Here is a 16,338-nt window from a genome sequence, read left to right on the forward strand (position 1 = left end):
GCCCTTGTAGCCAGTGGGTATATGACTTGGTAAATAATTGTGTAGTTGAGTAAACAGGAAATGGTGTGCCTCTTGCTCAGCTTACTAAGTAACAGTAATTTCTTCCAGCAACATAAGGAATTCAGAGGGATTGTGTGTATATATATGTCATTAAACTGGGCAGAGATCAATAAACATCACTATTCTTGCACTTTTGGATTAGCTGCATTGCAGTGTTACAGCACTGACCTAGCTTACGTCAAGTCAATACATGGGCATGTTTCAGTGTGTTTTGGCAGATTTTGATTTTTAAAGTCATACTTTATCTTGTAGGACCGTTTACCTCTTGCTGTGGTAGGTAGTAATACGATCATTGAAGTCAATGGCAAGAGAGTTAGAGGAAGGCAGTACCCATGGGGTGTTGCAGAAGGTAAGGCTCTCTTGTGATTTTTAAAATCCATTTAAAACTTACTGGACATGAGTCTGCATTGAAATGCTTAATCTGAATGGTCTGTCGTCTGAAAATTAATTGAATATATCATTTTGTTATTCTGACAATATTGGAACAAGGTAAAGGTTCATGTAACTTTGCAAACAGATTTCTGTTAAAAGCCTCAGTGAGAAATTGTAAAACCTGTAGTAATTTATTGCAGGTAATTATTTAAATTGTTGTTAAATTACAGTTGTTAAACTGTTAAATTACCATTGTTTTCTAGCCTTTTTACCTTAATTATCTTCATCTAAAACCTGTGTATTAAATTATTCTTTTTGAAGCATTCACATTATAAATATTAATTTGATCAGTTACATTGTCATAAATACAATTTTTCCTGAAACATCTGCATCTTAAGAGCTGAGATGGTTAAGGGGTGTAGCAACAGAAAGGTACCTGGTAATAAATAGAGTTCTTTTAAATTTTTTTTATTTTTAAAAATTTGTTTAAAACTACTTTCTACTGCTGTTTAGACTTGAAGATGCATGTTCTTCTGGCAGCCATTTCTTGTGCTTTAATGTCATTCCTGTATTTCAAATGCCATATGGCATGACTTGCACCATGCTCTGTAGTAAACCAATCACTATTTGACTGTTTTTCCATGATCATTGAGTTTTTTCCTTTGGTATGTATGTATTGAATAAAGAGAATATTTTTCCCTCACTACTTCTGCCTTCCAAGGGCAATGAACTATAAATTGGATGCAGTGTAAAACAGAACAAAAAAACCCAGCCAACAAGCAGTGTATGAGACCAGTGATTTGAAAAGGAATGCTGTAACACTCTGAAGTGCATGTCTGGCAGGAAATGAGGTTTGTCAGAAAGTAAAAACCAGCTGCATCAGAGAAGATCAAGCTTTATTCCAGGCTCTTCTGTTGGCATTTGGAGACGTGCAAAATGATGTTGTTTTTCTTTATTTTAAAACAAATTTCTGGAAGATTTCATGTTTGTGATTATATGACTTTTGGAATGGGAGAGCTAGCCTAACTAAAATAAACCTCTTGGAGTGGCTTTCAGTCTGTCAGCTAGCGACAGAGATGATGCTTTTTTGAAAGTATGACTTCACATACCATTTGAGCAGAATTTACCACTCTGGTGTAAAACCATGGAATAAAATAATGCAGGAGTGCAGATGAAAGAATGAACACACAAAGTGGCAACGTTCTGCATTTTTCTGTAAGATTCACTGAATTTATTTGGGCTATTTTAATTCCTTCATCCTGGTTGTTTCCCCTCCTTGCCATGAAAATGTGTGTCTTTACTTCGGAGGCACATTGGAACCTGCCCTGTGCCTTGCTTTTATGTGCGCTAAGAGCTTTGTGTGTTACCTTCTCTATCTGCGCATCAGGGAGTTCTGGAGTGTGCATTTTTCTCCAGTATCATTTCATGATCTCTCAGGGAAATGGTTTCACAGCATCAGACTCTTCTACTTTAGTAGGGTGATAGGCACAGCGGAGTAGTGGCATCTAATTTCAGCTGCCAGCTCTCTTGATCTGTAGGTGGATGCTTCAAATTCAGTGCACAGCCTTCCTTTGCTTCATTAATAAATAACTAAATCCATATTAAAATTAAAATTACGACTCCTGCAACTTATTGGGCAGAGACAAATAAGTTGAGTCTGTCTTTTAAAGTTTTTTGGATATAGCTAGATGTAGACTGAGGTCTTCACTTAGTGTCTGATCCTTACACAGCTCTGCCAGCAGTCTGCCAAAGGATCAAACAATTTTAAATGGGCAAAACTGTGCTTCTGTTGTGGTAGCTTATTCTGCTGCACTGACTTGGAGTACAGTTTGCCAGTATGGCTTAGGGGACATAGAAACTCTGCTAGTAAGACACATTAATACAGTTATGTTAATGCTTTCCTTCTGTTAATACACGTGTTGTTTGAGTAAGGAAAGGCTATGGGAGTAATTTATGTTTGGAATGAATGTAGATGGGTGACATCTTACCTTTGTGTAACACACAGATTTTGGTTGACATCTTAACAAAAACTGATTCCTTCTTGCAGTTGAAAATGGTGAACACTGTGACTTCACAATTCTGAGGAACATGTTGATAAGGTAAATAACTGACAGGTAACATTAGTAGTATGCCTAAGAGATTGGGAAGTCATACTGGAAAAAAAAGAATTTGAGATAGTGAATTCATATGAATTCCCTTATTTTTGATTGTAAACAGTTATCTTATATTTTATGATAACTTGTTTAACCACTGCTTGCTCTAGTGCTGATATGTGCTTAGTTGTAGGCATTTTCTAAAAACTTTAGCACTGAAAATTTACCTAAAGCGAGACCGCCTGTGTTTTGTTGTGTTAGGTTCTGAGTCCTGTGTTCACACCAGTCCACTAGGTGATATCTGCTGTAAAAATTGTTAGTTTGATTCTTAAGCTTTGTTTTTCTCCAGGCTGACAATGGAAAATTGTGAAAAGAAGTGAATGCTTTTAGCTTAGTCTTGAACTTAATTTTTAGCTTTTGTAGAATTAAAAGATAGAAACTAGGAAGTTCTGGCTTGTTGTTTCTTGCCATGCTTTTTCTCACCTGCAACAGTAGTAATGTACAATTTTCTTATCTACCTATAAAATATCTGCAAGTTTATCCATAGAACTCAAACTTTCCAAAGACTAATTGTCTAAGTTAGTGTTGGGAATATTGCAACCTTTTGGTGCAAAATAATCTGGTATTTCTGTGCCTTTGCTCCAATTTAAATGGTAGAGTTAACAACATTGTGAGGAATGCAACATTATTGGAGGGATATAATTTAATTCAAGTCAATCTGCAAAATGGACTGATTTTTCAGATAATATTTTGTATTTGTGCACTAAGCTGATAAATTACTCTTATTGACAGAACTCATATGCAGGACCTGAAGGATGTCACTAACAATGTACATTATGAGAACTACAGAAGCAGAAAACTGGCAGCTGTTACATACAATGGTGTTGACAACAACAAAAATAAAGGGCAGCTAACAAAGTAAGTTCCTGTTAAGACTGTATTGCACTTTAATGTTTTTACTCTCGGGGGTTTTTTTTATTGACTTGTTTTGTGAATATGCAGTGGTATTTTTGGTTTTGGTTTTTTGGGGAGAAGTGCTGGTGGGTTGGTATGTATGTAGCCTTCAGTCAGTTGCCTCTTTGCTGTATCTGAAACTATATACCTCTTGTTTAATTGTAATTTGGGCTTTTTTCCTCTTTCACAGAGGTTTACACTAGTTTCACTGAACATGTTAAATAATAGATTCAGTTTTGAAGAGAACTGTTACATTTACTCTGAGTTTTATTTCACTGGTACTGCAAAGTTTTTGTGCATTAGTTTCTATTTTGGTTTATATGTTACTTGTGGAATTATTGGTTCTTCTGCGTAAATGATCAATACTCTGTGTCAGGGATGTTTTTGAGAAGAATGGGTTAATATTTGCTTAGAAAGTCCAAAGAAGCAGACCTGCTATTGTCATCTTTGAAATGCTGCTCTGGCTACTCATACGGCTGCTTATCAGGATCGGGGAATTACTGCAGCATAATTATCTTTCATGAGAAGGGAGTTGCAATGCAGTGTTTTGGGGCTTTTGTAGCTGTTTTTTCAAACTCTGATATGTCGTGTTTATTATCTCTGACAAGAAGCTATTTGCCAACCTAATGAAGTTACTGAAAGATTTAAAAGTAAACTCTACTGTATTCTGAATTGTATAGTGCTATTTGAGAATAGCTACACTCAAATATCCTTCTCTGCATGTAGTAACTGCATCAACAGTAATTAGTGACTAATTAATAATTAATGGTTCTCTTATTTTGAACTATTTTAAAGTAAAACTTCCTCAATCAAAATATAGGGTACTATTCTTTTCAGCTAATGGTATGCACAGTTGCAGCTGTTCTTCCTGAAAAAGATCCCTGAAATTAGTTGGAAGTGCCTGCTGTTTGCATCCATATGACAGCTACAAAGCCATTTTTCACTAAAGAAATGTCTACTATACACTCTTTTAATGCTTCAAAAGTTGAGGGAATGATTTAAGTGGATGTGATTTGGCGTCATTTTCTGTGAGTCTACATGAGACTTCCTTGCTCAGCACTGACAAAAAATTTAATAGTCTATGTCAGTTATAGCAACTCTTCAGAAGTATACTTGCATTAAAGTAGAGTTTCTAATGAGGTCAAGTCTTAAAAATACTAGTTTTCAGATATATGTGTCCATAACATTGTGCTTACTACTTCTCACTGTCATGTTTCTTGCCATCATGTTATCCCTGACTTGTATGGGTGCACATAGCAAGTATGTCAGGTGAAAATGTAGTAATAAGAGTGCAGAAGAAAAAATTCTGTGTTTTCTCTAGGACTTCTAACTTGCTATTACTATGCTTTTACTGTACTATTATTTGCTATTACTGTACTGAAAAGTGAAACTTTTTTCCACATTGTTATTTGGGATATCAGAGGAAGTTGTTTACATTTGTGTGTGTGTGTTATTGAAGATTGGGGCTTCTTACATACCTTTCAAAATCTTAGTATGTTTTCCTTAGATTTTGGAAAATCTGAATTTTAGTGACAACACTTTGACCATTTTTGTTTTGTGCCTGCTTACATTTGTGTTAGTCTGCACCTACAAACTCAATCTGATACCTCATCCATGTAACGACGGGTTATTCTGCATTCTTAAAAATAACAGGAGAGTGACTATTTGAAATTATTTTTTTATTCCCATCTTGCAGACACAATAAGATGTTATTTTATACAAAAATCTATGAGCAGGTTTCACAACTCTTTGTGACTTTCATTCACCCCTCCACCCCACTCAGTTCCTGATAGCACTTCTGATACTTCTTTTTGAGCCAGAACCTACACTACAAGGTTCTGGAATTACAGCAATTTCACGATTATAAGCCGCAGTTCCAGGTGTTGGCAAAGTTTCGTTCTTCGTCCATATATAAGTCACACCAGATTATAAGCTGCACTTTTGTTTGCAACAAGGATGCTCACGCAGCTTTCACAAAGTTGCCAGTTAGTAACAGAATTGCGGGATTGCGGAGTTTACTGGCTCGGCTTGAGGCCGTGCGGGCTTGGATCAGCGGCACCGCCAACCCGCCGGTGCAATGCGGGCCCGGGTCAGCCCCACTGCCTGCCACCAGGGTCACACAGGCTCTACTTGGCTCGGGGCCGCTGCAGGCTCGCACTTCCGGGTTGGCAAATTTCTGAACCTCATCCATATATTGGCCGCTCCTGAGTGTAAGCTGCGCTTCCGGGTTGGGACCAAAATTTTAGTTAAAATGATACAGCTTATAATTGTGAAATTACTGTACTTTGCTTTCTGTAGGATTCTCACTTTGCATCTCCTGTCACTTCAGATCACTGTGCTGTCCTGAATGTTTCCAGGTGAATGTGTGCCTTCTGGAACTATTTTCTGTGTTAGAAATCTGGTGCTTGGAACACTGCAATACTGCAGCTCAGAGATGAATAAATACAATTGGTGCTCTTTGCTAGCTGGGTTTTGGTTTGCTTTGGTTTGTTTTGGTTTTGGTTTTTTTTGTTTTGTTTTGTTTTTTGGTTTTGTTTTTGGTTTTTGTTCAAGAAAATGATTAAATAATTGCAGTTTGCTTCAGCCATTTGAAATATGTCAAAGTGTATTCCAAACTCACAAGGACTATTTTGAACATTTTGTAAGAGTTTGTTCCCCAGAACACAGGGTGACATGAAATTCTTGAATGCATGTGCTGGTTATGAAGCAGCTGATGCTACTTTTCTGGTTTTACCTTAACCATATGTTGAGTTGCAGCTTTTTTTTTTTGTTTGTTTTAAGCTTTAACACGTTTTTTTGGCTTCAGTGTGTTTTGTAGCTTTTGGTTTTTTAATATAGTATAGTTGAAGCAGCATAGAAGGACTCTTCCTAATAACCATGTGCCTCTTGGAAGCTGAAGGGGAGGAACAGATATTACCAGTTTATCTGTGCCTCCCCTTAGGAATTTTGAGCTTGCCTGCTGGCCTTTTGAAAGAAGTGTCTTGTATCTCAAATTGGGGTATCGATTCTTGCATGGAAGATAGATCCTATATCTCTGTGTGAGAAGAGACATGCGCTAATGCTGTCTGGTGATATTACAAGCATTTGGTTAAACATAGATACACCCTCTGGCTCTGAAAACTCCTGAACTGCTGGTTTTTAAGAGACTGGGAGGGCAGACATACCAGGAGACATGCAGTGGTGCTTGTACTTTTCCAAAAGTATCTCCTGCTGGCAGCTGTTGCAGGCTGGATTGACCTTTTGTACCTTTAAACAGCGGTATTTTTATGATCCTAGCAGATCTCAGTTTTTCATGCAGCTGTTAACATACTTTGGACAAAAATGCTAATGTGAAAACAGATAGAAGTACAATAATTTCACGATTATAAGCTGCACAATTTTGACTAAAATTTTTGTCCAAATCCAAAGTGCGGCTTATAATCAGGTGCGGCTTATATATGGACAAAGAACAAAAAGTTGCTGTTTTAGTTTGGAGGACAGGTGTCTGCTAAGAAAGGCAGGAACTTCTCTTTGAAATGGAGAATGTAAACCCCCCCTCCCTCCAAATTATTATAATTTTGAAATCAAGGGGCTTTCAGGCAAAGATATGGGAATTAGGAATAACAGTTCTTTTCTAGGGAAATTAAAATAGAAATACAGTACTACAAAGAAACAAACTCCAAATCCTGACAAAGTCAGAGTACAACCTGACACCCTCTCAGGCAGGGTGTTGGTAGCAGTCCCATTAAATGGTGGTTGCAGTCCTCTTGAAGTGACAGATGTGATTCAGTTGAAGCACTGCTCCTGCAGAAGGTAGAGTTTCCCTCCGGAGGTCCAGTGGGGATGTGGAGAAATCTGATTTTCTTCTGGAGTCCAGTGGAGAAATAGGCTCCCTTAATGTCCCAAAACCTCTGTTTTTATCTTGGTAAGAAATGTTGGGCTCTTCCCCCTGGCTGGAGCAACTTCCAATGAGGTGAAGTAATTTTATCAGTCACACATTAGCAGAAAATGACTTGCTGGAGGAAGGATGGGTTGTGAAAAGATAAAGAACAATGCCCCTCCTGGTTTCAATGGATGGCCCATTAGCAGAATATCTGCCATTGAGATAAGGATCACTGCCCCCACCCTCAACAGATGGTGATAGAATAGATACCTTTTATCACACTCTGAATTGTAATGTGCAGCTTATAATCAGGCGTGGCTTATATATGGACAAAGAATGAAATGTTGCCGACACCCGGAGATGCGGCTTATAGTCAGTGCGGCTTGTAATCGTGAAATTACTGTATAGGCTACAAGTTTTAATAATACTGTGCAGGTGAATTGAAACATTTGTCCAGTTAATAATCTTAACTCTGATTTGCCTCCTTTGATTTTGTGAAACTTGACTGTTCTGTAAGTAACTCATTTACTTAAGAGCAATACAAAGCATGTATTTTCCATGGTTACGGAGCTTTTTTTTGTATTTTAAGTTTAGTCTGATTTTTCAAATTTTCTGTATCATGCTAACCATTAAAAAAAAAAGTCAAGGTAGTCTTCATATATGTAGATAAATTGTCTCTTAAAATTGTGTGGTAATTGTAGTTTCACTTGTGTACTATGTGGCGTGTGAGAAAATTGGCATTTGCTCTGAAATTCAGATGCTGTAATTTGAGAAATCTTTTTGGTTTGCTGTGTGAAGCTGCTATCTTCAGTGAATTTAAAAGTAAAATCTTATTTTTATTGAAAGTCATATTGTGCATTGTAAAGATGGGTCTTACCTATCATCGATCCAGGGTAGCAAAATACACAATGTTCGAGTCCCTCTGATTGCTAAACCTGGACCACTTTCAGCTTTCCTTTTGCCTATGTTCTTGGCAAGTTCTGTGAAACGGCTCTAATGCCATGAAGCCCATGTGACAGGATGGTGAGATCAGAGCTTGTTTTCAGCCCATTTTTCGCTGAGCTGAGGCACACTGAGTGCAGCATCCCAGTGCCTGGGGGGGGGTGGCGCTGCAGCCGAACTGCCACTGAGACCTCTGCTGGCCGTGGGAGCCAAGTACACTTCCTGCAGCGTCTGAACATTCCCGGGCATTCAATACACTGGCCTCTGCTAGCTGACAAATTCTAAATGAGAAGATAAGCCTCCAGGTGGCATTGGTTTCCAAAAACTTGTTTAGAGCAAGTGGTGTCACTAAAATATTTAAAATCTTTTTTAAAGCATAGGTGTTATAGTAAACAATTCCTGAAAGCATCTGCACATCAAACCAGTGTTAATACTGACATGACGTAGTGATCAACTAACTGAATTTGAAATAAATATAACAAGCTTTAACTAACAATTTTTCGTTTTAGTATGAAAAATCTGCTTTTGGGGGAGCACATAATTAGCTTTAGGAATCTAATAATATTGAATTTACTTTTTTAACTATTGCTTTTTGGTTTTGTGGTTTTATTTGAGCATGCTAAGCTAAGCCTCTGTATTTTTTGTTTTTTAGATTTGACACAGTTGAAGGCATGTAAGTGGTCATTTAAATTTTTCCAAAAAACTTAAGAAAAAAATTCTATAAACACAAAAAGGATTACACTATTTGATGTTTCAAATTTAAAACAATTTCCTGATATCCCGCTCTTGGCATTGTTTTTTCCACTAGCAGTTGGTTTCGTGCTTTTCCCCTAAAGCTGTGCTACTGTAAATTTTGGGAATTTATAAATGCTTACAGTCACAAATACCTCTGTAAAAACCCATCCTCTTTAGAAACCTTTTGGCTAAGATTCAAGTCAAATTTGGTCAATTTTCAAAAATCATAAATAAGTACATAAATTATGGAATTCCCCTAGTTTCTATCCATAGCTCAGTCAACTTTATATAGATGCTTATAAAGAATTAGTGGAATTTTTATCCTTACCTGTAAATTTACAGTTCCTCGTTGAATTGGGGATTTAGTAACTTTGAGAATTTCTGGCCATGATTTTATCTCATTTCCTGCTTGCAGAGGTTCTATTTTGCACATTTTGCAGAATAACTTAGGGGACTGTTATTAGAGCACATGTCCTCTGAAATCAGTTAAATGTTTTACATTTTATGCCTTTGTTTAGTGGTGTGTGTTATTTTTCCCCTTCAGCTCTTTTTTGTGTGTGTGTGTGTGTTTTTGTTTGTTTGTTGTTGTTTAAATTCCTTGTATAATTTTGTCCTGAAGTACACGGTGATGTGCTTTTACCTGTGTCACATGCTTAGGACCTAACAAAACCAGTTGTGACCTATGTTGTAAAGCTCTCAGCTGTAAATGCTTGCTTGTCAGATTTTCTGTGCAGACTTACCACTTTCTCAAATACAGCTTGCATAACATCCCCATTGGATTACTAAGTTTGTAATGAAAGAACAGTTCTGCACCCCTTTCAAGTTAAAACTGCAGCAATGATTCCTCAATATTTATTCTGCTTTGTAGATTACTTTTTGAAGAGCAGATGCATTTGAGAACTTTACATCTCTAGAAGAAAATAGTCTTGTTTTGACAGATGCTTAGCTTCCACAAGTACTGCTACTCACCTCTTCTTTCACTTCCGTAGTATTTTTGTGCATTATTGTACCTCACCGGTGTTTAACCATAAATTTTTTCCTTGTAAAAAGATTGCCAGCAGTTGGCCTTTTGAAGGGCTAAAGTAAAAATTGAACTGAAGATCAGTTTCAATTCTGTATATTATACAACATTTTACTCACAAGTCCAAGCATTGCAACTATTAATTCATATTCAATTTAATGTATACATTAGATATCTTCTGCTGATTGATTGTAACGATTCCCGATATAATCAGCTCTTCATTTTTGCCAACACAATAGCTAAAATTTTGTCCTTTTAAGCCATAGATACTCAAGACTGAAACAAGTGGTCAGTGATTTGTTTTGATTGCTCTTTGTGGAGCAGCAGAGTCTTAACAAAACTCTGTAGCAATCATCACTATATCTCAATCATCCTGTTTTTTATTAGATATTTACAATGAAATGTACTGTTTGAAACCCATATCACGATAACATGGATAGCAGGCTTATACAGCTTTAAAAATTCAGTTAGTTTCAATCCAGGAAAGTATATTATAAAGTATATGGGAAAATTAATGTACATTATTTTTATACATTATATTTATTAATAGCTTTCTGAAGGAAAAACCTTCCAACTAACACTTTGAAATACTGATGTTCAGTTGCCCAAACTTTTCTTTTGAAGCTGATCTCTCTTTAAAACTCTTTATGACTAGAGCATTCAACACAGTTGTAATGTTAAATGTCTCTTGGGCTCACTTGTAAAGAGTGAAGATTTAGAGAGAAAATAAGACTTTAGTGCTCCTAATTTTCTTGTTATATCCATTAATTTTTTAATATATTTGAATTACGGGGAAGAAAACGATGCCCGAAGATCACTTGGAAGATGCTGATTTTCTTGTTATAACATTGATTTCCTCTCTTCCTATGACCAGGTGGTTCTACAGATAGAAAGTCAAGAGTTTCTGGTAACCTAAATGTAGTAGAAAATCAATTGTGTGGGAGGAAAAGACATAGTATGAAATATCTTTTTGAGTAAACCTCATCTAAACAGTTAATATAATGATACAAATTGAATTTAAGCTATCAGTGCCGACAGCATTGTGTTTGTCTTACTGCATCAGCATTTTTATCTTGCTTTTTTCAGATACCCTAATCTAACAGACAGGGAAAAAAGTTCTTACTAGCTAACTGTTTCTTCTGGATTTATGGCAGGAGCCCATTGGCACAGATGGAGGAAGAAAGGAGGGAGCATGTAGCCAAAATGAAAAAAATGGAAATGGAAATGGAACAGGTGTTTGAGATGAAAGTCAAAGAAAAAGTTCAGAAACTGAAGGACTCTGAAGCTGAGGTAATCAAAATGTTTTAAACACCAATATAATTTGAGGCTGAACAAGTGTGGAGATGGGACTTTTTGCCAAGACTTTGCAACATAATTGATTCCATACTGGTTTATATGTGAAAAGACAATACTGTTCTTCTTTCTCAGCTTGTTGCCTTTGCTGAAATGGTATAAGCCTAAACTTAAATGGAATTTTAATGTTCACATGCATTCTATTTTTATTTTCAGTCATAGCATGTTAAAATACTCCTGAACTTCCTTACCCTCTTCTTCTCCCTTTTCTTCAGAATATTTTGTGCTTATTCTTCTTGAGACTTTTATGCCTTACGTAAGGTAATGCAATAATGATCATTTGTTGTGTGTATTGAAAAAAAATTTCAGGAATTGGACACAATACCTATAAGGACATCACCTAAATGAGAATTAATAGGCTAAAGAAGAGTCAGGGATTTGTTTTTGTCAGTGTTCTGGTATCATTTGACCAAATTTTATGTATACTTAAATCTAGCTTCTATCATCTCCAGGTGAAGTCCTCAAAGTGAAACCAGTTTTTTACAGGTTTTTTACAGGCTCTGAAAATGATCTTTTTAAGGGACTATTATAATTAAAAGTTTAAGTAAAATTTAAGTAAAACTTAAAAATTACAGTAATTTCACAATTATAAGCCGCACCATTTTGACTAAAGTTTTGGTCTAAACCCGGAAGTGCGGCTTGTGATCCAGAGCGGCCAATATATGAACGATGTTCAGAAATTTTCCAAGCCGGAAGTGTGAGCCCACAGCAACCCCAAGCTAAGCCAGAGCCCGCGTGGCTCCGGCAGCGGGGTGGCGCCACCGATCTGAGCTCGTGATACCTCTCTGTAATTTTTTCGGTGTTTTCAGTCTTGTGCGGCTGCCCGCCCGCCCGCTCGGCTACCCGGCTACCTGCCCACCCATGTGGCTGCCCACACAGCTGAGCAGCTGTTTAAAGGCAATGCGGATCCATTGGAAATGCTTGCAAAATGACCACACTATTTTCTGCTTGTAAATAAAGCTTGCAGGTAAACTGCCGCAGCTATTGTCTGTATCTTTTTTCGCTTGGAAATGATGTTTCCAAGGTCAGCACCTGCCAGTAAACCCCGTGATCCCGCAATTCTGTTGCTAATTGGCAACTTTGTGAAAGTTCACTGTGAACGAAAGTGCGGCTTATAATCAGGTGTGGCTTATATATTGACGAAGACCTAAACGTTGCCGAAACCCGGAGGTGCAGCTTATAATCAGGTGCAGCTTGTAATCGTGAAATTGCTGTAAGTTTCAGGAAAGCAGTTTCTTACATGAAGCCTTTTCATGTACTATCAGGTGACTTTTTAACTGAGTATATCCTGTGATACCAGTTTTTTATGTTCATGCAATTAATTCTTCTTTCTTCTTCACCATTCATGGCTTTGTAAACTTCTGTTGTATTTATCTAAATGCAGAAAAGCAGGCAACAGACAGTGCCATGTAAAAATGTGTAAAAGGAAATACATTTTTCAAGGGTTTGTGGAAAACAGGGTCCTGCAAGAGAGTAAGGAAAGAGGTCATACATCACTTTCTTTGAAGTGTGGACATCAGGACAAAGGAAGGGATTCTGCCCCTCTGCTGTGGTGAGACCCCACCTGGAGTGCTGCATCCAGGTCTGGGTTCCAGCACGGGAAGGATGTTGATGTGTTGGAGCGAGTCCAGAGGAGGCCCACCAAGACAATTAGAAGGATGGAGGACCTTGTATCAGTGAAGGCTGAGAGAATTGGCATTGCTTTTCAATTGGAATTTGAGCATCTGGGTCCCTTCCTTGGTGGGAAGGTTAGAATTAAATGATCCCTTAAGGTCCCTTCCAACTTCTATGATTTAACTCAATTCAAAAAAACATTGCACCAAAAGGAATCACTTCTGACAAGTGTTTTCATCCTCACAGACAACATAGTTTGATTGTCAGTCTGTTCCATCAACTTGCAGGAGAGAATTCTTGTTCTGTTTTGAAATGTATGCATCTCACTTCCTCAATAATACTAACTCATTATATTAGTGAATAAATCAATCCACTTTTTTTTTTTTTCCAAATAGAACCACAATATAGTTAATGTTGTAGGATGAAATCAATGTTTTGGGGTTTTCCCCCAACAGAAAGTCAAAGATACTGTTCTTTTATGCATTAGTGATACCCAAATGCTCTGCAATTTGCTGCTTAATGTTTGTGTCAAATACTGAAGTATTTTTAAATTTCCTTTTATTTGCCAAACACAGCTGCTTACAAATCCTGTTTGTAAATTGGGGCAGTATTTGGGCTATTTTGTGTTAATGGTAAAATGAAGCTATGGGATTAATAACCTTTTGGTTTCTGTTATTGGCAGTATCTATTTCTTTAGAGTTTTTAGTCTGAGCTACTTTCTCTGAAGGAAAACAGAATACGTAATTTTGTTGCATTAGTAAGTCTAGTTGCTGAAGTTTGTTGGTACACTTCCAAAAGTTGCTGAGTTTTCTGCACCTACTGGCTGTTTGTAATCTTCTACAGCTGCAGCGACGCCATGAGCAAATGAAAAAGAATTTGGAGGCACAGCATAAAGAACTGGAGGAAAAGCGTCGTCAATTTGAGGATGAGAAAGCGAACTGGGAGGCTCAACAACGTATTTTGGAACAACAGAATTCTTCCAGGTGAATTAGAGTCTTGTCCTGCAGTTCATGGTAAAAGTTCTGTGGCTTTTTGCTCAAAGACAACTTCTGAGACAGTAATGGTCCATCATGGTCATTGACCACTATGGAGGTGTCACTTAAAAGCCAAGAAAAATGTTAAACTGCTTTTAGTTACAAATTACTGTATTTCAGGAATAGAGGGAAGATTATTAGCTTCTAAAGCAGATTTTAGCCTTCAAAAACATGGTACCCACACATAAATATATCTATGTAAAAAAACAAAATATTGGTAGACTGCATCAGACTTCTGGGGGATGAAGAATTAAAGCTTTGAGAATGAAAATGTTTAATTCCCATAGTCCTTTGGAGGGGAAATCTGGTGATAACTGCATTGCTTGATTCACACAGTGTAAGTACTGTGTACATAGTAAGTTTCATCCATTGTGTTAAAACCAGTAAAGCCCTATTAAAATGGCTATTTTAAAAGGTGTATATAATATTTTTATAAATCAGAACATATATGCATTATTTAACAAACTTTTTCTTTTTTTTTTAATGTCATTTTAGAACCTTGGAAAAGAATAAGAAGAAAGGGAAAATATTTTAAATGCATCATTTTGACCACCAGTTATGTATTAGTTGCCAATATGCCAGCCCGGACATCAGTGTTTGTTGGATCCTTTTGAACAATTTTGCACCAGTCTTACCCATAGTAATGGATTTAACAGCATGACAAATTTTTGTTAATTTTGATGGAGAGTGAGATTCCTTGAATTGTCTAGGGTGTTGTGTACTTGGAAAAATAACAGCTCCAAGTACCTTTTTTCATTTTTTTTTAAACAGGTGTCATTTTCATGCAAAAGAAAACCTTTTACTATTGTACAATCATGTACTGGTGGGTTGATGGTTTACAGGATATCAAAAATGCAGGACTCTGGACAGTTTTAATGAGGGTAAATTGCCATAATATGATGCAAACAATGCTTCTCTATTATTATAATATAAGAATTTCATTCAGTGCAGCATATACAATAATGTAATTTAGTCTAACACAGTTGACCCTATTTTTGACACTTCCATTGTTTAAAAGGACACATGGAAAAACAAAAGTTGTAAGCTTACAGTGCACTTAAGCTTTTTATAACAACCCTTTTATGTTTTGAGTTCTTTAAATATATGCTATTCTCATTTAGTAACTTCTTTAGCCAGAAGGATCTCATTACTGCTTCATTTTTTGTAATAACATTTAATTTAGATATTTTTCCATATATTGGCCCTCATAAGTAGAATATAGCTTCTTTCATATGGTAGAAATCAGTGAGTAAATCTTTCCTTTAACTCCCTTTTTACATTTTATGGTAAGTAGCAGGAAAATGCATTTATAGGTCAGTTCTTGGCAAAATTCTGGAGTTACCTACCAACCTGTTTCTACTTGTGTGCAGTCTTTCTTTATTTTACTAGAAATGGGAATATGGCCTCGAGAAAAAATCACCATTTTGCATTTAGCTGTATTCATATACTGCGTTTCTGTATTTTTGTTTGTATTGTAAAAAGTTACATAATAAACAATGTTGTGATGTAACACCCTGCTGTGTCAGGAATTGTAATGGAGTTAAACAGCTGAGTACTGCTCTCGAAATGTGTGAACTTTCTCTCTGATTGACCTGTGTCTTTGATTCATCTGAGGTATCAGTTACCCTAAAGGGTGTAGAAGACCCCATTTCCATGGCCATGCTCTGAACTGGCTAAACAAGGATCTTTCTGTCTTGCCCAGGAGAGGGCATCAAGTGCCTGCACACCCTGTGCTGTGTCCATCAGCTCCCCTTCCAGCAGTCCTGCTTTTCCTGCTGTTCTTACTGCCTTCTGCAAGCTTTTAGGAGAGTGGGAAACAACACATTTGTAAGTTGTTAAAAAATTATGGGGATTTCTTATGTCTGTTTGCCTACAGAATAATGAAGAATATATAATTTTTTTGCAGATGTTCCCTGTATTATCCCTGTTATCTCTCTGTTTCTGCTCATTTTTCTTTTACATGAGTTAAGATTACAGAACTATGATTTATTCAGCTAGCTTCTCAAAGAAATTGCATTTTCAGTAGTCTGCATAAAGGCCTCCTTGTAACTCTTTTCAAATATTCTGCCTGTCTCTTTATCAGAGAAGACACTGAGTATCAGTAAGTGGACATTGCTTTCCCTTGCAAGTAAACAGAATTGCAAAACTGGTGTGTGATACATCTCAGAAGGATGTACACTGCCTGCATCTACCCCTTAAGTTTCAGTTTAACTCAATAAATTGAATTATTTAATAACCAGTAACAGTTACCATCTAGGACGGAATTCTGAAAAGCTTTTTGGACTCATTAAAACTGAG

At 36.8% G+C, this 16,338-nt stretch overlaps 1 protein-coding gene across 6 annotated transcripts in view; it reads left to right on the forward strand.

Moving 5' to 3' along the window:
- SEPTIN7 (septin 7) overlaps window positions 1-15,550 on the forward strand; it is an 88,317-nt gene extending 72,767 nt beyond the window's left edge. For 5 of the 6 annotated variants that reach the window (XM_033084009.2, XM_033083854.2, XM_033083776.2 and 2 more), the window contains exons 9-15: window positions 313-409; window positions 2,480-2,531; window positions 3,318-3,443; window positions 8,936-8,956; window positions 11,194-11,329; window positions 13,850-13,989; window positions 14,536-15,550. In XM_033084009.2, the coding sequence (XP_032939900.1) occupies window positions 313-409; window positions 2,480-2,531; window positions 3,318-3,443; window positions 8,936-8,956; window positions 11,194-11,329; window positions 13,850-13,989; window positions 14,536-14,575 (612 nt within the window). In that variant the 3' untranslated portion in view covers window positions 14,576-15,550. The remainder of the gene's footprint in view (window positions 1-312; window positions 410-2,479; window positions 2,532-3,317; window positions 3,444-8,935; window positions 8,957-11,193; window positions 11,330-13,849; window positions 13,990-14,535) is intronic. The other variant, XM_033083935.2, reaches the window with a different exon arrangement.
- Window positions 15,551-16,338: the final 788 nt, after the last annotated feature.

The sequence above is a fragment of the Catharus ustulatus genome, chromosome 1 (assembly GCF_009819885.2).
Source record: "Catharus ustulatus isolate bCatUst1 chromosome 1, bCatUst1.pri.v2, whole genome shotgun sequence".
In the NCBI taxonomy this organism is placed as follows: domain Eukaryota; kingdom Metazoa; phylum Chordata; class Aves; order Passeriformes; family Turdidae; genus Catharus; species Catharus ustulatus.